Source organism: Monosiga brevicollis, genomic scaffold (assembly GCF_000002865.3).
Source record: "Monosiga brevicollis MX1 MONBRscaffold_16 genomic scaffold, whole genome shotgun sequence".
Lineage (NCBI taxonomy): Eukaryota > Choanoflagellata > Craspedida > Salpingoecidae > Monosiga > Monosiga brevicollis.
This window is the reverse complement of record NW_001865053.1, coordinates 904,097-929,013: the sequence shown is the minus strand read 5'-3', so window position 1 is coordinate 929,013 and position 24,917 is coordinate 904,097. Positions and strand designations below refer to the sequence as shown.

The following is a 24,917-nucleotide window of genomic DNA, read 5'->3' as shown; positions in this document are numbered from 1 at the left end:
GACGACGGACCCTGTGACGGGCAGCATTTACGCGGACTTGTCGACGTTGCAGAATGTGTTTGACCAGACATCGGACTCGCAGGACGACATTGTGCTTGAGTTTGAGTTTTATGTGTTGGACGACACGCCGACGGTGCGCGGGAGCTCGATCCAAGTGGGTGCGGAGCTGAGCTATGACGGCAAGACGCCTGCGGTATCGGCGGCGGAGACGCTGAGCTACGTTGTGCGGGAGCCCTCGCTGGTGCAGACGGTTGAGGTGACGAGTGCGACGAGCGGCCTGGATGCCGGTGATGTAGTGTCGTTTAGCTACACGCTGGCACCGGGGCCGAGCCAGGACGTGGACGCGTATGACGTTGAGATGATTGCGGTGCATGACACGGGTCTTTCCGTGAATGGGGGGAGCGTGATCTGCAGCGCCGGATGCACGGGCGCTTTTGCTTCGTCTGTGGACGGGGCAGATTCGACGGTGCTGACAGTGCGGATTGAGCGCGTTGCGGAGGGCGCGACGGCGACGGTTGTGTGGACTGCGACGCTTGCGCCTACGAGCGCGGTGCGGTATGGCAGCACGTACAATGTGGTGACCAACACGACGTTTGAGAGCAGCCCTGCGGACGACGACGACATTGCGGGGCGATTCTACTCGCTGGGCGAGGAGACGGATAGCGTGAGCACCTTACCTTCGAGTTCCAACATTTCTTACTCCTCCTCCTTCGGTTCTATTGATTCGGGTCTTTTATTCAAGACTGAGGTGCTAACCATTCTGACAAACTTGTATGTTCCTGAGGGCTTTGGCGACGTGTTTGTTTCTATCACGTTCGATGATCCAGAGTTTTCCGTTCACTCCGCGTTCGTTTCTCAGTTTCCTGCTGATGGTATTGCCGGTTCAGGCCCGCTCGGCAATGGCTCTCTTTCACTTGGCTCAGTTGAGTTCCCTTTTGTTTCTATACAACGCTCGGCTTCTGCAAGTCCTTCGTTTGATTTGCTCCAAGTGCACCTTGAGCTCCTTGTCGAGCCGGATCACACTTACGATGATCAATTCGTCAACGTCACGGTGAATGTGACTATTGATGGCTTGACAACGCTGTTTAACATCACAGCGATGATTGAGGAAGCCAATGTTGATTCTATCACCAGTCTTTCTCCAACCCTGGCCGATGCTGGTGACATCCTGTCTTACAATGTCACGCTTATTCGATCAGATGGCGATGCCTTCAACTTTGATCTGCAGTCGACCGTACCTATTTCCAGCAAGCTGATGCCAGCTTCATTCGACTGTCCGCTCTGCCCTGATGGTACATATACCATTGTTGAGGCGGCAGATCTGCAAGATGTGTTTTTCTCCATCACAGAGATGAGAAGCAGCTTCCCACAGGTTTTTTCGTTCCTTTTCAATGTGCAACTACTGCCAGAAAGTGAAGTTCGATGGAATACAAAGTATAGTATCAACACAAGCTTCACCTATGACACAGCACCAATGGGTGGAGTCAATTATTTTAAGAATACCGAGCTTCAAAATTTTACAACGACAGAGCCGGAGCAGGCGATTGCGTACGTGTCGAGCAATGATGCGGCGACGGTCGACCCGTTTACGGGACTGGAGGAGCTGGTGACGTTTGGCGTGGACGTGGACTTGCCGGATGGCGCGGGTGCGCTTATTGTGAGCGTGCAGGTGGCATCGGACCCAGGACGCTCGGCGAACTTTGTGGCCGTGGGTGGCTTTGTTGAGTCGATGGGCAGCGACATTACGAGCGTGAGCCTGAACGAGGGCGACGCGGCGACGGTGAGTGGCGACACGATTACGTTTGACTTTGGCGAGACGACCAACGCGTACACGGACGATGCGCTGGCGCCCGCGCGGGACCGAGTGCGCGTGAACGTGACAGTGTACGTGCCCGCGTCGGACGGCGGCAACGTGCGTGGCGACACGGCGATTGTTGTGAGCCGGGTGACGTTTGATGGCACCGAGATCGGCAGCGGGTCGGTGAGCGATCAGGTGACGGTAGTTGAGCCGGAGCTGAATGTGTCGCGCACGACAACACTGCCGGTGGGCAACGATGGCGCGTCTGTGGATGCGGGCGACGTGTATGCGTTTACGGCGACGATTGACCACGCGGTGGTGTCTGATGCGCCAGCGTACGATGTTGTGGGACGATGTCGGTGGAGTCTGGGAGCGTGACGTGTACGATTACGGGCGCGGGTACGGAGGACTGCTCGGGAGACGTGAGCTTTGTGGGCAGCACGGTGGAACTTGTGCTGTCGCGGGGCTTGCTGGTGACTGAGCAGGTGAACCTGGCGTGGAACGGAGTTGTTGTGCAGGCGATCCGGCCGGATGAGAATGTGACGGATGTCGGCAACAACACGTTGACGTATTCGAGTTTGACGGAGGCGTCTGCGCGGGCGTACCCTGCGGTTGTGGCTAGCTATGAAATGGACTCGGGGTCTGTGCTGGTGGTACCGGCTCCGACCGCTACTCTATCCTTTTTCGGTACCTCACATTCCGAAACTCTCCAAAACAACGTTTCAGTTGGAGAGATGGTCATGATCGATGTCACGGTCACTCTTCCCGAAGCCACCACCGACATTCAAGTCGACTTTTACATCTCCAATGGCGACTTTTTTGTTGACGATGTCCTTGCTATCGTTTACGATGGGCACCTCGAACTTGAATCGGCTCAGCCGCTTGATTCGGGTTTTATGCAAGTCGGTGATGAGAATGGAGTTTACCTTTCTTTTTCCTCGTCTCTTGTCAATGTGTTTGACAATGTTGCTGATGCTGCCATTCCCTCGACGGATACTTTTGTTGTCAGATTGTATTTCAATATCGAAGACTCACTGGTTGTTCAGCGTGGCGCATCGTTCACAATGACAGCTGAGCTTCGGTACGATACAAAGACTGTCCTCATCCCTACGATTTTGCCGTTTCTCGTGATTGAGCCTGAGTTGGACTTGGATACCTTCGCTATCGTGGCGCGCAATCCTGCTGACACTTTATCCGATGCTGGCGATCGCATTTTCATGCACTACAATGTATCTCATCAGCCAGTGTCTGATTCCGTGGCGTACGATATCAATCTGACCATGGTGCTGGATGACGGCCTTCAAGTGGACAGCGCATCAGTCCTGTGCGTGCTTGGTTGTGAGCCAGTCGTCAATGAGCTCTTTTTCGTCACCTCGGACGTTGACCGTCAGCTTTTCATTCACGTGCCACGCTTGCTCTTGGGCGATCTCTTGTTCATCACTTGGGAAGCCGTCATGCTTCCTGGATCAGCAGTACGCCCTGACTCGACCTACCAAATCTCAGCAAGCGGTCATTACGACTCTGCCGCTGTCAGCTTTGGGTCGAACATGGGACGTATCGCGGGCCTTAGCCCAAGCGTGGTATCCCTGGACACGGATAGGCCAGTCATATCTATCGATATCTCGTTTACTTCCATCGATGACTCTATGCCAGACGAGCAATTTTATATCGATGAGGTCGTTGCATTCCGCACATTCATTACCTTGCCTGAGGGGAACAGCAACCTTAGCTTGGTTTATACCTTTGACGACTCGTATGTCACCCTCCTCAATGCCACGATCGTCTCGGTTGACAGCGACATTTCACTTGGAGCCCCAACCCTAGCTGGTCCTGGCGACCTTGCTCTTTTGTCAGACAACAACTTTGTATTTGTTTTTGGTGAGACGGCTAATGTGCCTTCCGAGATTCCCGATAGCATCGACCAGGTGGTTGTGGATGCCTTTGTTCGTCTGGATTCGTCCAAGCTGAACACTGTTGATCGTGGTTCAACGCTTGATTACAGTGTGACATTGACTGCGGACGGGTACACGACTGGAGACACCTTTACATCTTTAGGACTTCAAGCACCGAACTTGCAATCATACGATGTAATTGGATCCTACAGTGGGGATGCTGGTGACAACATCACCTACGAGTACACGCTTTATCACGATGGCTCAAGCTATGCTGCCCAGGCCTATGACGTGCTTTTGACAGTGACCTTTGATCCGCGCTCGCAGATTCAACCCGATTACACCGTGGGGTGTGTCACGACGGACAGTGCCACCGCGGGTGTGACCCTTGCTAGTTGCTTGGCCAACGGGGGGCGAAGTGCAGATTCTATTGAGCACTTTGCTGACCATCTGGAGATTTATGTTGCGCGCTTGGATCTGAATGAACGCTTGCATGCGTCTGTCGTTGGTCAAGTACTGCAAGTTGTTGAACCAGAAGACTTGTTGGTTCATGACATCGACTATCGATGGGATACGGCTCCTTCAGCCAATGAGTTTCCGGGTCGTGAAAACACGGGCTCGAATACGTTTCAAACAACCATCGATGGCGCAACCCTGTCTTACGTGGGTGTCACGAGCGCCGACGCGGATACTAACACCGAGTCTGCGCCGTACAATGTGGCGATCGAGGAGGAGATCACTTTTGACTACATCTTAACCATGCCGGAGTCTCAAACTGATGTGGTGACTACACTGGACATTCCCATCAACTTTGAAGTTTTGACAGCCACGGTGCACTCATTTGGCTCCCAAATATCGAGCACCAAGGCCGGCGCAGGTGATAGCTTAGCGTCAAGTTCCGACATCAGCTTTGCAGGTACAACATTGACCTTTGACCACGGTGTTGTGACAAACACATTTGACCAGATCGGCCCCAATGCTGGCGACCAGATTACATATCGAATTGTGCTTCGCTTAATCGATGACCCGATGAATCGCGGTTTGCAAAATGAGGCCAGCCCCATCACCCGGCCCATCGTGACGATCGACTCTGACTTCAACACGGCCAGCGTGAGCATCAATGCCTTACGCCAATTTCGGGCTGTTGAGCCGCGTCTGTCTGTGATTATCTCTGATGACCAGGCTCCATATGAGCCAGATGCGGGCGACAACGTCACCTTTCAGGTGCGCGTAACTCATGACATGACCCATTCTCAAGCTCAGGCTTATAAGATTGTCATCCATGTCGATGTTCCAACTAAGTATGACGTATACGATGCAACCGTACAGACCATCGTTACTGCTGGTGCAGGTGGGGTCTTCAACAAAATCAACAGCTCCTACTTTACGATTACCGTCGAGAACCTGGACAATTCGGCTTCGGCGGAGATATACCTTGTTTACGTCGTACGAGTTGATGAAACTGTGCGGCCAGAAGAGGTGATTGCTGCCTCGGTTCGTTTGGACTACGCCTCTGTGCCAACCTCAGCAGCTCCGTTGAATGGACGTCAGTACAACGAAGGTGGTCTGTATCCCGACGTAGCTGACGTGATCACGGCAACAATGGACTTTGTAGAGATTGATTTATACCTGCACAACACATCCATTGTAGCAGAAACGTTGGGTACTGATGTGAACGTGCATGAGCAAGTCGTGTATCGTGTCAGCGTGACCATGCCAGAAGTGGAGGCAAACACGAACGTTCTAGTAACTTTACCAAATGGAATCTCTTACCGCACTGCATCGGTAGTGCACGTAGGTGCCAACATCGACACGAGTCTCGTGGCTGGGACGCATGTTGCTCAGCAGTCACCTTATACAATCTTGTTTGATTTTGGTCAATTTCGCAATTCGCCCGATAACGTCGAGGACAGCAACGACATTTTGATAATCGAGGTTGTAGCCCAAGTCGATGATGACACGTTCGCGGTGCAGGGAGCAGTGCTTACTGCGACGGCCCGTGTGACGGCCGATGCGACGCAGTACTCGGATACTCAAGCTGTTACCGTGCACGAACCAGACGTTATTTTGGCGGCAACCACTGATCCGTTGACCCCAGTCGATGCTGGCGATGTGATCACGTTCAACTTTTCCGTGACCTACACGGGCTCGCCGTTGTCTGCGGCGTTTGACCTTTACGTTCGTGCAGAACTTGATGATGTAATACACGTTATCCCGGATGGTGGTGAACTCGGCTCATTGGGTTCAAGCTATACCATTGCGGTGGACAACCGAACAATCACGTGGTATACCCCTGTCTTCACACCAAACGACGGGGTGGAATATTTCAGCTTCCGTGCGCGTATGCTGCAAACTGTTGTCCCTGATCATAGTAACCTTATTACTACAATGATCGATGATTTTGATAGCTATCCTGGCGAGATCTGGGCCAACACAGGACGGGACTATGAACGCACTACGGACGCGCCTCGTGTTACGGTAGACCGTGCAGTTGCAGTCCTTCAGACGCTAAATTCGTCGTTGCCTGAAACACAAACACCGCCTCTGCTGAACATCGACGAAATAGTGAGACTCCAGCTCACGGCGACGCTGCCTGAAGGCACCATGTTAGTCCGTTTCCAGTTTGATGAGGAAGAATATTCAGACTGGGAGTTTTTGGATTTCGACATTACGATTGGGAGCCAGATTCAGTGCAACGCAAGCGGCGCCCCGGTGGACTCCGTCGCATTCCAACGCGACACGCGCGTCTTTGACTTTGGCGCTTGCGTCAATTTCTATGACCAGGTTGAAGATGACCGAGACCGTATTATCGTCTGGATTCAGGCCATCCCCCAAGATGCTCCTCGCAACTTCAACGGGGAGTCAAAGGGCATTCACGGCACCGTGTACTACAGCATTGGGGCGCTAGACTTGACGCCGTTGGATCCCACTATGAGCATCTTGGAGAGCTACACGATTTCTGAGCCCCTGCTTAATCTTTTTGCCTCAGTAGAAGATACGCCTGTTCCAGCCGATGCTGGCGATGTTGTCCAGTTTGGCATCAACCTTTCGCACACGCCAGCATCATTGGGCCCTGCCTACGACATTACGGTCAACTTGACGATCCACCCAGATTTGGTGATCGAGAATGTTACGGAATTGCAGATGAACCCTGACCTGACCGTCTCGGAAGACAGGCGCTCCATCCACATGACGCTGGATTTGCTGACGGTGGACAATGGCTATCTTTTTGTCAATTTTACTGCCCGCATTCTGCAGCGCATCCTGCCAGACATGGCGAGTGTCACCTGCATCACTAACAGTCTGCACGATAGCCATGCCAACTATAGTTTCCGCCCGGACCTTCCAGGTCGCTTTTATACGCTAGCTCACACATCGGTGCCTGTCGTCATCGATCAGCCCACGCTTGAGCTTAGTTCCTACGTCTCATCGGACTTGGCCACACCCGAGTGGGCCCCTACCATTCATGAAACATTCACAACGATCACATTTGTGACGGTACCAGAGGTGACGCTCAACTTAACGGTTGAGGTTGGCTTTGCTGGCGATCCTGCCACGTTTGCGTACGACTTCAACTACGAGTATGGAGAGAACATCATTTGTTCCGTGTCCCCCCCGGCCATCACTGCCACAAACACGACACTTGCCTTGGACTTTGGTTCGTGCGTGAACATTTACGACAATGTCGCTGACAAGAAAGATATTATCGCGGCTTACGTAGTAGTGTCCGTGGACGATGATCCTAGGAACACCCTTGGTGCACAATTGCCTTTGGCCGCTGAAATTCGCTACACACACCAAGCCTACGATGTGTCCACGGCGCGTCGCGAGGAGCATAATGTTACCATTGCCGAGCCGCAGCTCCTCTTAACGGTTGACGCCATGGCCATGAACCCCACAGATGCGCGCGATATCGTAAAATACGGCTTTAGCCTGGCACATTTGCCCAACTCGACGGCATCAGCCCATGACATGCTCGTGTCCATCGAGTTACACCCCTATGTGGAAATCGTGGCGATTGATGTCGGTGCATTTGCAGACGGCTATGAGCAGCTAGGACCCCAATACCTAGAGGTGACCATCCCCACTCTCACCCCCAATGCCTCACGCACATGGATCACAATTGATGCCGTGGTGACTGATTTCATCCACCCAAAAGCGGAGGGCTTGGTTGCCGCCTTCAATGCGACTTATGATTCGCATCGCCGTGATATTTTCCTCCGCCCCGGCCGTCCGTACGTGAAAGCTGCCACCGGCTTGGCCATTCCTCTGGCTGGGCCTCTTGTGCACATGACCAACGTTAGCACATCCAACCCTTTCACAGCAAATCTCTCAGTAACGGTGGACGAATTTATTTATCAGCGACTCGAGTACATTTTGCCCGAGGGTGTTTCCAACTACTCGTTGAATATCTCTTTGCCAACAGAAGGTGTTTCTTTGGTGTCCCACAACATTTTTGTGGGCTCAAACTTGGCTTGCACAGACTATCATGAACAAAGCTTGGCCGACCTCGGTGGTAACGTATTTGGCCTTGATCTGGGTGTGTGCTTTAATCGTCCAGACAACAGGCGATCGTCAGCGGACCGCTTATGGATTGACCTGATCATGCTTGTTCTTAATGAACCCATCAACGCCGTGACGCGAGACTTACGCGTAACCACCATGCTGACGTATAGTGGTGCTGACAATGCAACGCTAGTTGCTGATGCGTACAGCCTTGATTTCCTTGTGGCAGAGCCTACGCTGTCCCTCGACATTGACCAGTTCACAGACCCGTTCGTGCAGCAAGGCGGGCCTGTTGATTTTGAGGTCCGATTGACCCGCTCGTTTGGCCATGACGTATCAGTCAACGTGACGCTTGGTCGTTTCCTTGTCTATGAGGGCACCGTGTATGGCTCAAGTAGCCCACGTGCTCTGACAACGACGCCTGTGGCATCGGGCCAGGAGACGATTGTACAATACTACTTTGGCAATGTGTCAGAGACAGAAGAGGTCATCTTCACGGTTCAAGCTCGAGTAGAACCCGATGCGCCGCGTGGAGCAGACATCAACAATTCAGTTGCTCTGCAATACGACTCCAGCTTTCATGTGGGTCGTGGCCGCCAGTACTTTGACTTTGCCACCTGGAACACGTTGTGGGTTGTCTATCTAGACCTTAACGTAACTATCGAGGACATTGACGACATCGAATCTCAGCTCCCGAACGTGACCATTGCTGAGCAACTCCAATTCACATTTGCCATTGCCATGCGTGGTGTCGGCGACCTGCTCGTACAGATTGAGCTTCCGCGCAATCCAACCACGGGTGTCCCCATGTTTTCGGCTGTCAGTGCCGGCGTCGAGAACATTGGCCTCAACGTACAGCCCCTGCCATTGGGCCGCGATTTGTTCGCGTTTGGTGAAGCCGAAGCCGTGGAGGAAAATGGCATTGTAACCCTGGACATTGGCGCCATTCAGAACATTGTTGAGAGCGTGCACGTGGGCACAGAGGACGACTTGCAGGTTTCTATTGTCGTGCAGGTGGTAGATGATGACAGCGTGACGTACAGTGGAGTTTCAGGTGACTTTGCTGTCGCCGTCACGTTTGTGAATCTCGAGTCGAATTTTGAAACCGATATCAACGTGGTTGCGCCCGAGCTCGTGCATACGTGGACAGTGTCCCCCGCATCTACCCTTGGCGATGCGGGTGATCTGTATGAACTAGTGCATCACATCGAACACGCTCCAACTTCAACGTGGCCAGCTTTTGTGGTGGTCACGCGTGCTAATCTGGACGCCTCACTGGAGTTTCAAGCGGTGGACAACTTTGCCAATAGCTCAGAGAATGGCCCGAGCGGCACAATAGCGGCCTTCACTGGGTTGGAAGATGTTCAACTTAATACGCCGCGCATCAACTTGGGTGAAACCCTGGATCTTCGCTACACTGTACGCATGTCTGATGCCATCCTGCTGGCCTCGACGTTTTCTGCGCGCTGCAACTTGACGTACTTCACACGTCCCAGCGTGCCATTGCGCACTGCGCATCGCTCACTCGCCCTCACCGTGGCAACGCGTGAGATGCCAGACGTTGTTTTGGCCACGCCTCTCAGTGACTCCAGCCCAGCCCCGGCCAATGGCTTGGTGATGGGGCAAGCCGTGTCGACGAATGTGACAATTGAGCTGCCTGAAGGGCGTGCCAGCGGGCTCGAAGTGACGGCGCACGTGCCATCTGTTGTCGACGGGCGGGTACATCTTGCTCTGGTGGACGTGCAGCTACGCGCCGCAGGGGCAACGATCAATGTGTCGGAAGATAACTTGATGACCATCGCTGCCAGCAGTGACCCATCTTCTGATCTTTTTGCCGGCGCGCGCCGACGACGGGCAGCTGTGAACGAAAGTTTGGCTGCCAACACGCTGACTCTCCGTTTCGGCGAAGTGACCAATTTTCCGGACAACGTGATTTCGAGCAACGACACCTTGGTGGTGGAATTTACTGCCAAGCTTGTTGACGCTGATCTTCCCAATGGCCAGGTGCTCTACCTTGACGCAGGCTCGGCAAGCGACAACTCATCGGCATCACAGCGCCAATCTTTTGTGTTTTATCGCCCGATCGTGCGCGTCGCCCACGACTTTGTGCAGGTCAACTCAACATCCGGGCTGCGCACCATGGCTTTTACAGCCACAGTCACTCACGAAAGTGGTTCGGTCGTACGTGCTGAGGAAGTGCTCGGTGCCATCTCTGTGTCGGGCAACGCCTCGTACACCGTTCAGCTGCAGGAGGCGGTCAATGTATCAAGCTTTGCACCGACTGCGCAGGTGACCGCACAGGTCGTTGTAATCGTTGATACAAACGCGACCCAGCCCGGTAGCTTCATGTGCTTCGCTACGTCGGGATCCTACACGTCGCCTCGCGTGGACTCCAACAGCTCTGTGACAACCTACAACTATAGCAACCAGAGTTGTCACGAAATCCTCATTCTCCAATCTTCCACGGGTGACCAACCTGGAAATGAGTCATTCATGCAGTCAGCTCTGGGACTTGGCGTGGTCATCGGCGTTGCAGCTTTCATAATTTTGGCACTTGTGTTAATTGCCCTGGTATGGAGACGGCGCAAGCAGAAGGAAGAGCAGACCATGCGCTCGCGCCCCAGTATCCATGTCCTATTTGATGAGAATCGACGGGGTGGGCCTGGCTCCGATACCTACGCAGATCCGAATGCTGATGATCGCAAGTATCTACAGCCACGCATCGTGGGCTACGATGAGAATGGAGCGCCCATGTATGAGGAGATGCCCGAAGGTACTGCAGGCCTGTACGGCAACGCCTCGGATGGAGAACATGACTATGCTGCTTACACTGAGGGTGATCACCGCAGTGTCAAATACGAGCAAGCCGCCAATGATGACCACGGTGACTATGGGTTTGCCGCCAAGTATGACATGGGTGACATTGGTGACGGGGATTATCAGTTTGCTGGCCGAGTCAAGTATGACACCGGAGACGCGGAAGAAGGCGATTACAACTTTGCCGGTGGCGTCAAGTATGACACCGGAGATGCGGACGAAGGCGATTACAACTTTGCCGGTGGTGTCTCTGGTGCTGATGGCGATGGTGACTACAGCTTTGCTGGCGACGTGGGCCAGGGTCGACGCCGTAGCAAGGCTGGTGCAGGCGGCGATATCTATGGCTTGGCGGGCATTGATGACGAGGAAGATTATGCCTTTGCAAATCGCAATGCAGCGGCGGGCGCGGACTTTGATGACGATGACTACGGCTTTGCCAACGGTGTCCGAGCTGCTGGTATTGACGAGGATGATTACACTTTTGCAAACCGCCAAGTCAACAACGACGACGACGATGACGACTACGCGATGGCGAACCGGCGCTTTGTCAAGTCAGCTGGGTCTCATCACCGCGATGGCGACAGCGGCGAAGATGATGACGTTTATGCCATGGCACGACGCAAATCAAGCTTGATGCAACGCGGAGGCGCCCGTCGTGGTGATGATGACGTTGTCGAAGACGACGACGACGACGACGACGGCGATTATGCCATGGCGCGACGAAAGTCGAGCATGCTACGCGCTGGCAAGTCGGCTGCTGTGCCTGTACGAAGCGCTGGCATTGACGAGGAAGATGAGGACGAAGACTATGCTATGGCACGTCGTAAATCGAGCCTAGCTGCCGTCGCCAAGACGCGAGGCATGCCGGCTCCCGTGAGCTCGGAAGCCCAAGACGATGAGGATGACTATGCGATGGCTCGACAGGGTCGATCAACAGCCAAGCATGCTGTGGCCCCCCGATCTGCTTCCACTGGCGTGGCCCCTGTTGCTGAAGATGAGGAGGATGATTATAGCATGGCTACGCGCAAGGCTAAAGCCGCTGCGCAGGATTTGGATAGTGAAGATGAGGATTATACCTTTGCCCATCGCCATCGTGACCAAGAGGAGGAGTTTGACGAAGCTAATTTCGACGAAGAAGCCGGGCACATTGATGATGAGCCGTCGGAGGACCCAGATGCCGTAACGTGCGTCAATTAATATCTTTTGTTTTGCTTTGTTTTTGTTTTGTTTTTTGTTTTTTGTGCTTCATGTTCCAACAGTTGTTGTTGTTGTTGTTGTTGAAATCTGCATTGTGACATCAAACCCTTGTTCCTTAGCTCTTATTCACGCCCTTTTTTTTTTTTTTTTTTTCCCTCTCCTTCCCCTCACTTACTATTGTTAGGTTTAAAGAGCCGGTGCCTGTCTCTGCCGCTCGTGTCGACAAAAAGAAGAAGAAGAAGAAGCATCGCCGCAAGGGCAGCAATGCACCTTCTGAAACTTCCGAATCTGTTGCTATGAGCACTCTTGAACGCCAGAAAACCCGTGCGTTTTGTCGATTGCGAGACTCATTCCGTGTGAACAGTTTTGTCGCACATTGCACTCATCGAATCGACCATCTCATTTGTTCATTGTTTTGTCTCAATAGATGAGGAGCTGGAAGAGATGTACTCGCACGTTAACCGTCTCAAACCGACCACAGGGCTCTAAGCCTCTGATGTGTTTGCCGCGTGTACAGGTGTATGTCGGTGCTTTGTAAAGTGTGCATATCTGTATGTCTGTGGCTGTGTCTGTGTCTGTGGCTGTGTGCTTCATGCTTGATGTTCATATATTGTTTGACTGTCAACTCAACACTCTTCCGTCCATTCGATCGGAGAGACTTGTCAACTTGGTGTGTGATCTGCACGATTGCCGGCCTCCCTTGTATTGGTTACGGTTTGGCAGTGCTGAACTTGCATGCTGTCACTTTTAGCTTGCGTTTGCGACCCAACGCGCGAGGGTGTGCATACTATATAATATTTCAACTCCAAAACCTTGGGCTTGAAATTGGCATGATGACTTGTTCGGTCAGGTGTGCTGTGAAGGCCTCGTGAAACCAGTCAGGGCCTTACTTTGTGTCTGGATGTACAGCTTGTATGGTATTATGTTGTACACCTGAGATGTTCGAGCATCAAAGAATCGATATCTTGTGCTTCATTCCTGCCGGCATATCTTGGCGAAGCGAGCTGCGCTTCAGTCGCTTGTTTTCATCATTTCAATTCTGCGTTGCCTCGTTGAGCAAGAGAGCCGCTTGCCGATTTATGTAAGTTGTGCTACATGTCCTCAACGGACCATTTGTAGGCATCCTTGCCTACTGCTGCGCCCCGTGCTCTAGTCTGAAACCAGCGCTGTTCGAAGCCATTCGACCTGTCTCGTCCATCCCATCGATGGCCTGCATAAATTGGCAAAAAGCAAGGGTCACTTGACGTGCACTCCTTGTAAAATTAACTACAAGGGGTGGGCGTGACATGACAGACCTGGCTCAATACCAAACCGATTTGGAGGCGCGGGTGGGCCACGATAGCGAGGACGTGACGGCTTGCCCGAAGCTTGCTCACGCTGCTTCATAATGTAGGCCGCCATTGGATCCTCGGCCCTAATTTCATCTCTTTGCATCTGCGCTCAATGATCAGAGAATGCAAAGCACACAAAGTCAGAAGATGCTGCAGCCTGTGGAGGCCTGATGCCAGGAAAGGACAGCGTATGGGGCAAGGAGAAGCGATGGGTGAGGACAAGCTGCAAACCGACTTTATTAAGATCTTCGTCATTGCGAGATCGAGCCAGTGGCTTGCTCATCTCGTGCTCGATTTCTGCGCGGCGATCCTGAGCATCTCGAGTTTGTTTCAGACTGTACGAAGGGCAAGGCAAATGAGCTGAACAAAAGGCAAAATAATGATGCGCCATGACAATGAACCCACCCGCGGCCCCATTCCATTTGTTCTTGCTCAAGCTCCTCTCGTTTTTGTTCCATCTCCCGCTTCCGCAGACGCTCCAACTTCGGATCAAGTCGACGACCACTGTCGCAGCATAACAAGTGAGCCGAAGAAACTTGGGAGACAGATTGGCATGAAGATCTGACTGACATACCTCTTATCACGATGCACGGTCTCTTGACCGTGCCCAGCACTATCCCCGAGTGCATCTAGCATGCGCTGCTCTGCTGCCTGCGTACCCCGGAAGGAAAAAAAAAGGGGGGGGGAGAGCAGGGAGAGAAGATGGTCACGATGAATAGAGAAAAACACGCGAAAACAAGGTCTGGGTGATAGGCAAGGTCGCACCGCACGAAGTTCTAGGTCCTGACGTAAAGCAGCAGCATTTTGAAGACCGGCTAGGTTTTGGAGCTGGGCCTCAATGTCGGAGGTATTGGCGGCCCGTCGTCGGGGTGGGGACGCATCTTCGTGGCTCTGATCTGTGAGAGAAGCGGACCGCTTGCTAGCTGTTCGCGAGCGTCGTGGTGGTGAAGCGTCCGTGCCACCGGTGCGCTGACGACGTGGTGGCGAGGCGTCGGGGCTGTCGTGACGCTGACGACGTGGTGGCGAGGCGTCGGGGCTGTCGTGACGCTGACGGCGCGGTGGCGAGGCATCGGGGCTGTCGTGACGCTGACGGCGCGGTGGCGAGGCATCGGGGCTGTCGTGACGCTGACGGCGCGGTGGCGAGGCATCGGGGCTGTCGTGACGCTGACGGCGTGGTGGCGAGGCGTCGGCCGTCGAAGCAGCAGATGGCCCGAGGTGTTCGCTCTGCAAGATTTGCTGCTCGTTGATTGTCAACGAAATCTCACGTCCCTGCTCGTCCACAAGGACTGGATCATCTTCAATCACTTGACGCTCAGAAGAGGGCAGAGCATCCACATCAGCATCTCGGATTCGGAGACCTTGAACGACTTTCGCTCGCTTGACTTTTTTCTTCCGTCGCTGCCGTCCCTCATCCGGCTCTTTACCCGACGCATTTGGGCCATAATTAGCGGCCAAATAGGCCGCGAGCGACGCCATGAGGGCCTTCCTGGTAACTCAAGCCCCTCACCTAATCGTCCCTACAGTGCGTTCCTTTCCCGCTCCTAGTCTCACCGCACGAAGCAACTGGCCAGCCACTGAGAACGACGAGGAAGACAGGGCCGTGCCGTCGTGCGCGCAAGAAAAAAAAAAGAGAGAGAGAGAGAGAGAGAGAGAGAGAGAGAGAGAGAGAGAGAGAGAGAGAGAGAGAGAGAGAGAGAGAGAGAGAGAGAGAGAGAGAGAGAGAGAGAGAGAAGAGAAAGAAGAGAGAGAGTGTGTGTGTGTGGTGTGTGTGAGAGAAGAGAGAGAGAGAGTGAGAGAGAGAGAGAGAGAGAGAGAGAGAAATGCTGCAGTGTGTACCAAATGAAAGTTTCCCTTCTCCTTCCGTCTGTCCTTTGGCAGTTTTATGCAGCGTATATTTGACTTTTTGAAGCAGTTGTACATGGATTAGTGTTAAATTGTTCAAGTTATTGTTGTGAGATTTGTTATTTTTGTTGTCAGAACTTTCAAGCAAAGAGTCAGCGACGTGGCCGGGCGAGCGCGACGGCGGCGCCGTTCCCGATCGTTGAGGTGACCGGCATTCATCATTCACTGGTGTGCGTGGGATGCGGGCGTGAACTGAGGTGAGTGTACACATTGCAGGGTACGTTGGGGATGAAAGGGAGGGAAGTTGGAAACGTTTTTGAAGCTGTGCGAGGACCGAATCAGGCGAGCGTTGAGCTCGTCTCCGAGTTCTCGTGTCGCGCGCGCGCGCTCGCTCGCTCATTGCGATAATACTTTACAATGTATAGAAACAAGGCGACCGATCAGCAGGATGTGGTCATGCGCTCGTGGTGACTGGCGCACTGCCTTTGTGCTATTGCTGCTGCTTCTTGGTTTGCTGCTCCCATCGGCGACGGCCGGCCGCAGCCGGAAGGACTGGCCCAACACAGCGCAGAGTGTGGAGCAATCGCTTCTCCAAGACGCGGAAGCTTTGAAAAGCTCGGTCAAGGTTCGTCACTGCAAGGCAGAGAGTGCTTTGGGACTGACCGCTGCGTTGGCCCCACCACCTCAGGGATTCATGTTGATCAAATACGCAGCGCGACTACGAAAAGTTCTCAGGTGAGAAGGACGACATGTACAAGCATCGCGATGCTATCCAAGACATGCTTGATGATGCCCAGGCCAACCTCGACTACCTGCGCCAACAAGAGCTTGAACTAAAGGAGAAACAAAACCGCCGCACAAAGCGCATCCAAGAACGCCTTCACAAGGAACTCTAAAAAGAGCTCGACCAACGATCCGGGTGAAAGAGTTGCTGAGCTGAACTGTTTTGTGCTATTGTCACCGCTCACTCCCTCTGCCCGGGTCCTCCTTTTGTGTGTGTATACGTATATATAATGTGCTTGTTTCTGCTATCTTATGATGGATCTGATAGAATTGATGCCCCACAACGAGAGTATCATTGACTCACAAGTCAATTGCAATCTGGCTTGCGCGTCTCGGCCCGCGCATTTTCAACTGTTGCTGGGGTCTGCGCGCCTGCTCAAAGATAAAAGGCCGCGTCCAAGGCATGAGCCATGTCTCGCTCCAGCTGTTGGGCTGAGACACCAAGCTGCTCTGCAACGTCCAGCTGTTCACGCCGACCCAAGCAAAAGTATTGGCGAAGAAGAGCACCATCCAAAATGCCTTGGGCAAATGAACGGGGTCGCCAGATGGATGATTTGAAGGCACTACACCACCCAGCAATCATTGATGAGTTACTTGACATGACCGGGGAACATGCCATGGGATAGCCGCTGCCCCACGACGCCAATGCCAAGCAATTAAGGAAAAAAAAAAAAACGTCTTGACAAACCGAAATTGAAATGGATGCAGGCCCGCAAGTGACGAATGCGACACCAGCTTTTTCTGCAGCATCTCCAGGCGGCGATACTCGGCCTCATGCAATGGGATCACCACGCCCTGCTGGCCCTCAATCCCAAAGGTGTGGACAACGTGGCACTTTTGTGCTTCTGCCAATCCGCCCGGTGCTCGCACCACGGGCGCCGCTTGCAAGCGCAACATGGCGCTCAGTCGCGTGCCCAAGTGAAAGTTGGCAGAGCGCACGAGAATGCGCCCGCCACGCGTGTCAGGACCTGCAGCAACCCGGGGAGCGATCGCAGAACATACCATGATACCAACACACATACTGAGCTCGTGCCACGGTATCGCACAAATAACTTGGGCGCAAGGTGCATCACGAGACCATCGAAACTGACTGTCAGCATCGTAGTCCAGCGCAACCAGGTTGCCATCTGCATCACCGTAGATCATGGCCAAATCGCTTTCGCGAACCACAAAGTCGGCGCAGTAACAACTATGCACCCAAAACCAAACAAAAGGCGGTCACACAAACGCCCACGTATGGACACGAAGCTACAAATGCAACAACGAGTCGGGCTACTCCAAGACGAGAAACAACGTCGATCGCTCCCTGATGATGACGGGATTCGAGGAAAGCAAATGAACCAACAACATACTTTGATTTGTGAGGATCTGCGCCCACTTTGACCAAGGAATAAAAGCGGTGCTTGGTGCCTCGAAATACCGGCATTTGCTGCAGGCCTTTTTGCTAAACCGGGCACGAGATGACACGCCAATTACCATATGCAAAGACTTTTTGAGTTTGGCAGGTGGTCAAGCGATGGGCAAATGTTGCAGCCCGCAATGCCGAAACACGGCAAACTAACCCTGGAAAATCGCAGTAACTGGACGCCCGACTCGTAGTCTCCAACAATGGCCAGATTCTTAATGACTCGGATACATGAGGTGTAGATCTACCGGAAAGATGCGCAAAAGTTATTCGCGTGTCAGATTCTACAGGTAGTACGGTCCCCAACGGTCAGCAGGTTCTCACCCCGGCTTCAAAGTACGCCAAAGGTTGCAATTCCTGCCCGTCTTGAAAGTTCCATACGTAAATCTACATTGGCAGCAGCGGCATGAAATTAAACTTGGACACGAGTTGAAGGATTTGCTTGCACCACGACTGCAGCGCCAAATGACCACACAGGCTGAGTGGCGTACCTTGGACCCCAAGCGCTGGCCCACGGCTGCTACAAGAAAGCCATCCTCGGTACAATCCATGGCCGACACACACCCAGGCTGCTTGCAGCTGGCTCGTTTCTAGATCACCATGCACCAATGTGATGAAGATGCTTAAAAACGTCCTGTGGTGTTTTGCCCACATGTCGCCAAGTCCCAAGTGCCGTTTGAGATTGGATGTCTCACCTCGAGGCGAGTTTCCTTGCCATCATGCACATCCACAGTGTAAAAGTCCACCTATAAGATTTTGGTGCCCACCAGCATTAGCACAATGCCAGCTCTAGATGTGAGAAAGAAATCCGCAAACGCAGCCTGGGATTTGAAGCGTACAAAGCCCGTTGTGGTGGCGCGTTGACCTTCCAGCAATGTCACACCGACTGCAATGTAATTCTATCCAGGACATATGAAGTAAGGAAACGGGCCACAGTGTATTCAGCTCACACCTTTGAGCCGACAAAATCACCCAGAGCCCGGGTGGAACAGGCAGAAAGACAAACCTGTTTGCCGGTGCTGTTCAAGCTTGAAGATAGGCGCACGGCCGCAAAGGAGGTCACGTGGTGATGCAAATCATATTCAATACTGAAGGGCAGGTGCAAGCATGAGATAGAGCGCTACTTGCCCAAGTTGGCAGAACAGGCTGCTCGCGACCGGGCATGGGTCGAACCGAGTGTCTGGAAGAAGCTTCATGGATTTGGGCGACAAAAGCTGCAGTTGAAAAAAGGGAGTCAGGGCTTTGGGTTCATCCGGCCCTATTACAATGGGATACATGACAGCTGTGAGGCACAAAAAGCGTGAATCTGCACATGGAGGGTTTTGTCTGGAGAAGATACGCACGGTAAGAAATGTTGGGAAGCTCGTTGGAGGGGGGATCGTTGTTGCCGCGAGACGGCTTGAGCTCCGGCCGCTGATGCATGGCAAGAAATGTAATTAAGGGAAGGCAATGTCTCACGCCTTGTACGAGAGAACGCCACCTTCTTCGTAACATACCGGCTCCATCAAGAGCAGCGCCGCCAAACGGCTGTCGAGATCAAAAGCGATCTTGGGGAGTCGGTGGTCAAGCATGACAGAAACGTAAGCGTATGCCATCATGACATCATCCCAGCTGGCGCAGCTTCCCGTACCTTTTGGATGGTACGACCCAGCACCGCCCGACGTGCCAAAACGCCACGGTTTAACATGAGACCATCTGGAGCCGTGGCACAGCACAACGTTCCCTGGAGTAGATTGGCCGTGAATGATTCACACCAGTCCAGTCAATTCGACCATGAGATCACAGAAGAGCAGTTTTGAGTAGGGTCAAAAAAAGCAGAGACAGTGGGAATCCCATCACACTGCATGCCCAACAAGAGTCCGGGCTGATGCTGACTGACCGCTTTTGTAAAGTAAATAAAGCCGTTTTCAACATCATCCATGTGCAGAGGATGAAAGGTCTTGACTGCATCCTCCAAGGCCAGCGGCACGATGGTGATGGCCTTACCCGGTCGAATGTTCGACGGCCCGGTGCAAGCCAAAACATGCGTGAGCAAACTTGAATTCAGTTTGTGACAGTACAGGCAGAGCAAGTTTGTCAGCTTCACACCTTGAGTTGATGCCCACAAGCAACTAGAAGGGGGCGTGGGCCGGTGACACAAACGCCGTCGCATCCTGCAATGTTTTGAAAGGGCTTGAGGCGCCGCACACTCTACAGTTTCATGCAAGGCCATTGTGAGCCAGTTAAGACGATAGACCCCGGTCGTGCTCGGCCAAAGTCTGAACCTGGCTGATGTCTTCCTCAAAAAGACAAAGAGGAGCTTGATGTATCTTGCGCAATCGCACACTGAGCCGTCCTACGGTCGCCGCCTGCACCAGCGTGACGGTGAGCACCTTCAACATGGGCCACAGACACTCGCACACACCAAACAACAAAAGAAGTCAAGCAATGCCGCCCAATCATAACCACGCACCGCCTCCGTGACCGAGGGAACGACCGGAAACACCTCGTACATCAATAGATGATGATCGCTCTGTGATTGAGAGCGATGAACATCAAAAAAATGGTGAGGTATGGACGGCTTCAAACAAGAATGGGGTGTGCCAAGCAGCATACCGTTCGAGCTAAGAGATGAGGTCGTTGCCCTTGACCCAGCCCAATCAATAAAGTTTCAACTATGTATTCCTCGCTGCCGTGTGCATCGTCGTCGTTCCTAGCCTCGTCCGGCGCATCCGCGCCATCGCCAGCTTGAGGGATGGCCTGGTTGGGCAAGCGATCCCACACGAGCGAATGGCCGTCTCCAAAGGAGGGACAGTGGAATGCGATCTTCAAATCGGGGACCTGTCAGAAAGAAGGTCACACAAAAGTGAGAGCAATGGCTTGGCGAAAGGGCATCTTGAACAAAGCAAGCCGCTTCTCTCACCGTGCAAATATAAAGTGCACCACTTTCAGTAGTGATCAAGGCCCAGTAAGTTGGTGCCGCATAGTCATCGCTGGTTGCAACGCTAGGACCGAGCTCAGCAGCATCAAAAATTCCGTATGTTGCGCTTTCCGCCATAGTCTAGCAGGCAGCAAACCCCATGTTTTGGTGAGAAACTTGCGTCAGTCATAGTGCGTGCTCAGATCAAGCAACAAAAGTTGATCTATGAGCCAAGCGACTACCTGTGACGGTGCTACATTTTGGCCTGGCTTGGAGACAGTTGGCGTGGGCGTAGGCATGGTCGTTTTTGTGTCTGGCTCCGCTTCAGCCTCGCCATACAGGAAATCGTCTTCATCGTCGGCCACGAGCATGCCACGGGTTGCCGGCTGAGCAGTGGCCCCTTCAACCTCTGTTGAGTTTGGTGTTGCCTCTACAACCGCACTTGATTGGGTGGCCGTTGAAGCAGACTCAAGCCGTTGCTCACTCTCATTCTTAAGTTCATCAAGCAACGCAGCTGCCAGAGCAAACAGAGCTCACTGAGTCGGTGCCTTGCACATATAGACCGTGCTTGCTGCGCTTTTCAAAACTCTCACCTGAGTGAAGATGTAAGATGCGACTGACATCTTGGCACAAGGTGATTGATTTCACCACACCTAAACATGGACACATGAGCCAGAGAATGAAATGAGATGGCTGTGTCTTCAAAATTTGATTTCAACACTTGGCCAGCAATAGCGTCCTGCAAAGGGGCCGACCTTGCCAGCACGGCGTGCACTCAATATGGTCCAACGTCTTTGTGACTGGGTTGAGCACAAACATCTGTAGAGCCCCCATTGATGTGAGATTGTAAGTTTGCCAAGCAATGATTGCGAAGGTGAATCAAAAGCAAAAGTGGAAAAAGAGATGAAGATGGCAAATGGTGTCAGAACAAGCGAAACAAGACCAACGTGAACCGAGTGGTCACTCATGAGCGTCATGACGAACGGGTCGGCCACACTGGCGCTACGAATCTTCTGCCCACCGGGCACGCGAATTTCTGCCAGCTGACATTTTCCCAAGGCCAAAAAACAAGATGAGTCGAGGGATATAGTACACAGCGTGGTCCAAAGTGCACGGTGCTCGTGGTGAGGAGTATGCGGTACTGGGTGGCCAGTGGTAAGGAATCGAAAAACTTCAGAGCAGAAAGAAGTGTACATACCCGTTCAAAGCCGCGGGTCAGAAAGAGAGCTCGACTGGTGACCTGCAAGATAAAGTTGGACCTGATGATCGGAATGCGAAGCAACATGACGACGACCAAATCAACGTAAGATATTTGCCAAAGTACAGGCCAAGCGAGATGGCAAGACAAAGGTCAGCTGTCTTGACAATGGTGGCGAGGCGTGCTTTACCCTTGCATGTTGGCCGCAAGCACTGTACGATAAGACGTAGAAAAGGCTACCATTGATTAAATGTCAAGAATGAGTGCCAGGCGCGGACTACCCCTTTGCTTAAAGGTGATACGAGGACAAGAAACGTGGCAAGAGAGCCGAAAGGAGACACAATTGAAGCACACGGGAGGTGGGCTGACGCTACACACCAGTCTGTTGATCGGTGACGTTTTCAGGCCATTGCGGATTGCCAGGACGCCCGTTCCAGACGACTATGACGACAAGCATAGACACATGCCGCGCAGATAAGGCCCGGTGAAGCCGAGCTGGCAACACAAAAGGCTGAACGATCGCACTCACCTGTGATAGAATGAGGGCCCCATGCGAGCGACGGGACCCCTTGTCGGCAGCATCTGCGACCCGAATCATGAGAGAAAGCATGTGAAACAGTTGGACAACAGAAGACACGCTGGAAAGAAGAACCGAGGCCGAGAATCCTGAATACAGATATGGCTGGGCAAGGCACGCTTCACAACATGACAATTCAGCTCACCACTCCGATTACCCTTGACAGGGACATGTAAAGCCCACACGTCGCGCGTCTTGGAAAACTCTTGTGTACTCAGTTGCACCTGAAAACAATGAACGGTGATGACTTTGCTCAAACGTCCCAAACAAAGACGAGATGCTGGCTCAGACCAAGGGTTTGAGCAATCAGAACCGTGCGTCTATTCTGCAACACACCTTGGGTCGAAACCCGTTATAGAGTTGCGCCAAACTGGCATGATCATCCCGCCCAGCTGTAACAAGAGTATCAATCGGCGGTCGTCCATGCAACCCATCTTCAACTGACACGGAAGCTGGCAAAGCCTGATCCCAACGCACAGAGCGACCAGAATGAGGGGGGGCGCCGAGGGTGCATGCGTGGCAAAAGTGGCACAAGTGGCTGCAATATTGACGGCAAATGTCAGAGCTCACGCACGGGGGTGATGGCCAAGACTGGGGCCAGATTGGGTAAGCGATCAAGCACATGGACCATGTAGTTTCGCTGTCCTTGGCCACGATGATGCAGATCAGCGCCATAGATATCCAAGTCTTCGGTAGAGCTGCAATGCCAAACGCAAGAAAGTGAGCAACACTGGCCAATGAGTGCTGTAGTCGAGAAAAGAGGGGGGTGGCGAAGCAGGTCACAACGCACCGGGATGCAACAGCCTTGTGAGGGCGCTTTGGGGCCGGTGTGCCGTCGTCGGACCTCTGCTCAGGTGCCATGCCCAGCAGCACGGAGTCACTACGCAGACGAGAGGATAGTCGAGTTGGACATCAGCTAGATAATGCAATGAGCGGTGCGGAAGCACGCAGGAGCACTACTAACAGGCCAGTGCGAGTGCCAACAAAGACCAAGTCTGTGCCCCAGGATGTGATGCAAGCGGGCAAAGTTGCTGTGCCCAGATCTTGAAAGACAAAATTGCGCACCATGCGCCCTTCGCTTTGCTGGAGGATGAAGTGAGCAAAGACGATTGCAAGACAATTATTAGAATGACGGAAGGGACCAGCGGAGCTGTCAACCAGGGATAAAAGGAAAATTGATGGGCAAGGGAACGATGAGGCGTACCAAGCCGATGCGATAGAGTTGACCAGACTGAAGAGAGAAAATGGCGTCAACGCTCGTGATGAACGTCACACGGGCGTTGTCAAGATTCAGGCTCAAGCCCGCCTAGGAGACAATGGTGTCGGTCAAGCAGATTCGAATCGAGACTCCCAAAGACGTGGAGCGAGCATCAGGCCGAAGAAGCTGCCTCGCCAAGCTGCAGCAGCAGGAAATATCACCAACCTGCGTGGTGTGTGGATAGCCAGTGGCGCGGGCTGCAATGGCATTGACGGCAACAGCGCTGCTGCTTGCCTATCATGATTTAACACCAAAAAAAAACCCCCGAGCATCACAAAAGTCGCCCCTGTGTGCCACATCGCAGAGGACACAGTTTATATTATGAAGGGTGTCTCTAACGACCCGACATACCTGATTCGTATGCAAGACCATGTTGGGTGACACGATCAAAGCGCCGCCTAATGGCTGCGGGGTGGGCACCAAAGCTGTGGAAATAGCAGCCGAATGACGACAGGCTGAGAAAAGCAGATGGGGTTTATAATGCAGGCGGTGTTAGCTTAGCCTACCAAAGCAGTCGGATGGTAGACTATCTTTAGCCCAAACGGTGGGTGCAAAGTCATCTGTTGTGTCCAGTTCACAGCTCAAGGCAGACAAGACACAGCTATCTCGACCCACTGCATGCCGTCTTTGTAGGCGCATTGCAAAGTGGGGCAGTGAGCTGACGCACATCATGGTTGGACATGCAAGCAATGGAGATGCGCAACGTACCCAACCCAAACAGGGCGCGGTTCATGCAGAAGCAACGCTGTGGGCGTGGTATAGCCCGTCAGAAAACAAAAGCTCTTGGCTTGACCCAGGGGCGATGAGAGTTTCTACATCAAAGCCGCAACCCAAATCATTACAAAATTCGATGATGAGACCGAGAGCAGAGAGGATAAAGAGACCGCTTGTGCTTCTCGAGAAAAGCTCTGTGGTGGTCTGCAAAATGCGAAGGCATGAACCACCCACCTCTAGATCAATCACGCGAAATTGCACATTTGTCCTGCACAAAAACAGTTGGAGGTGGAAGGAAGGAACAAAAATCCGTTCTTTGAGATATCACAACAATAATGATCAGCCGTGCACATTTTCATGTTACACACCGTGGCTGGAGAGCATGCGCTGGAATGATAACAAGGCGGCAGCCGTAGACCAGGGCACCAATGCAGCGATGAAGAGGATCGGCCTGATGTTTCGACCGGCAAGAATGGCGGTTAGGAGGAGGGATGAGAAGAACGACAAGTTCATGTGCTGGACGCGAGTGCACGAGGCTTCGAAGCACAACGCGTGCGCGTGGGCGCACGCTGCAAAAGAGTGTGCAGGTGCCCTCCAATTGATTCGTACCTGGAGGACGGGGGGCAGGTCGGCGTTGACCTTGGAGCCATAAACGGCCTCGATTTCCAGGTTGATGAGCTTCTGTGTGATCAGCGTCCGG

At 53.0% G+C, this 24,917-nt stretch overlaps 4 protein-coding genes across 4 annotated transcripts in view; 2 read left to right on the top strand and 2 right to left on the bottom strand.

Annotated features, from left to right (window-relative positions):
* On the top strand, positions 1-12,699 carry MONBRDRAFT_37818 (uncharacterized protein; the record flags this gene model as incomplete). The annotated part of the gene is made up of 4 exons (XM_001747413.1): positions 1-2,082; positions 2,133-12,197; positions 12,395-12,534; positions 12,638-12,699. The coding sequence occupies exons 1-4, from the start codon at positions 359-361 to the stop codon at positions 12,697-12,699; spliced, it is 11,991 nt and encodes a 3,996-aa protein (XP_001747465.1). The 5' UTR covers positions 1-358.
* Positions 12,700-13,301: 602 nt separating this feature from the next.
* MONBRDRAFT_27011 (uncharacterized protein) lies at positions 13,302-15,461 on the bottom strand (the record flags this gene model as incomplete). The annotated part of the gene is made up of 7 exons (XM_001747313.1): positions 13,302-13,420; positions 13,506-13,644; positions 13,777-13,876; positions 13,947-14,045; positions 14,116-14,192; positions 14,307-15,027; positions 15,049-15,461. 7 exons carry the CDS (start codon positions 15,459-15,461, stop codon positions 13,302-13,304), a joined length of 1,668 nt encoding a protein of 555 aa, XP_001747365.1.
* Positions 15,462-15,831: 370 nt separating this feature from the next.
* MONBRDRAFT_9725 (uncharacterized protein) lies at positions 15,832-16,279 on the top strand (the record flags this gene model as incomplete). The annotated part of the gene is made up of 2 exons (XM_001747412.1): positions 15,832-16,008; positions 16,097-16,279. The coding sequence occupies 2 exons, from the start codon at positions 15,832-15,834 to the stop codon at positions 16,277-16,279; spliced, it is 360 nt and encodes a 119-aa protein (XP_001747464.1).
* Positions 16,280-16,523: 244 nt separating this feature from the next.
* Positions 16,524-24,917, bottom strand: part of MONBRDRAFT_33188 (uncharacterized protein) — a gene marked incomplete at its 5' end in the record, with an annotated part of 8,877 nt that continues 483 nt past the window's right edge. The window contains 38 exons of the mRNA XM_001747312.1: positions 16,524-16,729; positions 16,855-17,134; positions 17,258-17,355; positions 17,519-17,610; positions 17,729-17,815; positions 17,896-17,958; positions 18,063-18,161; positions 18,267-18,317; positions 18,411-18,470; positions 18,578-18,659; positions 18,745-18,829; positions 18,915-18,984; positions 19,068-19,118; positions 19,202-19,294; positions 19,451-19,552; positions 19,660-19,761; positions 20,024-20,083; positions 20,167-20,391; positions 20,474-20,611; positions 20,713-20,984; positions 21,064-21,123; positions 21,226-21,289; positions 21,418-21,513; positions 21,669-21,710; positions 22,047-22,109; positions 22,198-22,250; positions 22,391-22,469; positions 22,582-22,707; positions 22,820-22,943; positions 23,036-23,091; positions 23,450-23,551; positions 23,669-23,737; positions 23,855-23,928; positions 24,010-24,128; positions 24,212-24,315; positions 24,452-24,485; positions 24,586-24,668; positions 24,827-24,917. The exon at positions 24,827-24,917 is cut by the window's right edge and continues 22 nt beyond it. Of these exons, the coding sequence (XP_001747364.1) occupies positions 16,543-16,729; positions 16,855-17,134; positions 17,258-17,355; positions 17,519-17,610; positions 17,729-17,815; positions 17,896-17,958; positions 18,063-18,161; positions 18,267-18,317; positions 18,411-18,470; positions 18,578-18,659; positions 18,745-18,829; positions 18,915-18,984; positions 19,068-19,118; positions 19,202-19,294; positions 19,451-19,552; positions 19,660-19,761; positions 20,024-20,083; positions 20,167-20,391; positions 20,474-20,611; positions 20,713-20,984; positions 21,064-21,123; positions 21,226-21,289; positions 21,418-21,513; positions 21,669-21,710; positions 22,047-22,109; positions 22,198-22,250; positions 22,391-22,469; positions 22,582-22,707; positions 22,820-22,943; positions 23,036-23,091; positions 23,450-23,551; positions 23,669-23,737; positions 23,855-23,928; positions 24,010-24,128; positions 24,212-24,315; positions 24,452-24,485; positions 24,586-24,668; positions 24,827-24,917 (3,736 nt within the window). The 3' untranslated portion in view covers positions 16,524-16,542. The remainder of the gene's footprint in view (positions 16,730-16,854; positions 17,135-17,257; positions 17,356-17,518; positions 17,611-17,728; positions 17,816-17,895; positions 17,959-18,062; positions 18,162-18,266; positions 18,318-18,410; positions 18,471-18,577; positions 18,660-18,744; positions 18,830-18,914; positions 18,985-19,067; positions 19,119-19,201; positions 19,295-19,450; positions 19,553-19,659; positions 19,762-20,023; positions 20,084-20,166; positions 20,392-20,473; positions 20,612-20,712; positions 20,985-21,063; positions 21,124-21,225; positions 21,290-21,417; positions 21,514-21,668; positions 21,711-22,046; positions 22,110-22,197; positions 22,251-22,390; positions 22,470-22,581; positions 22,708-22,819; positions 22,944-23,035; positions 23,092-23,449; positions 23,552-23,668; positions 23,738-23,854; positions 23,929-24,009; positions 24,129-24,211; positions 24,316-24,451; positions 24,486-24,585; positions 24,669-24,826) is intronic.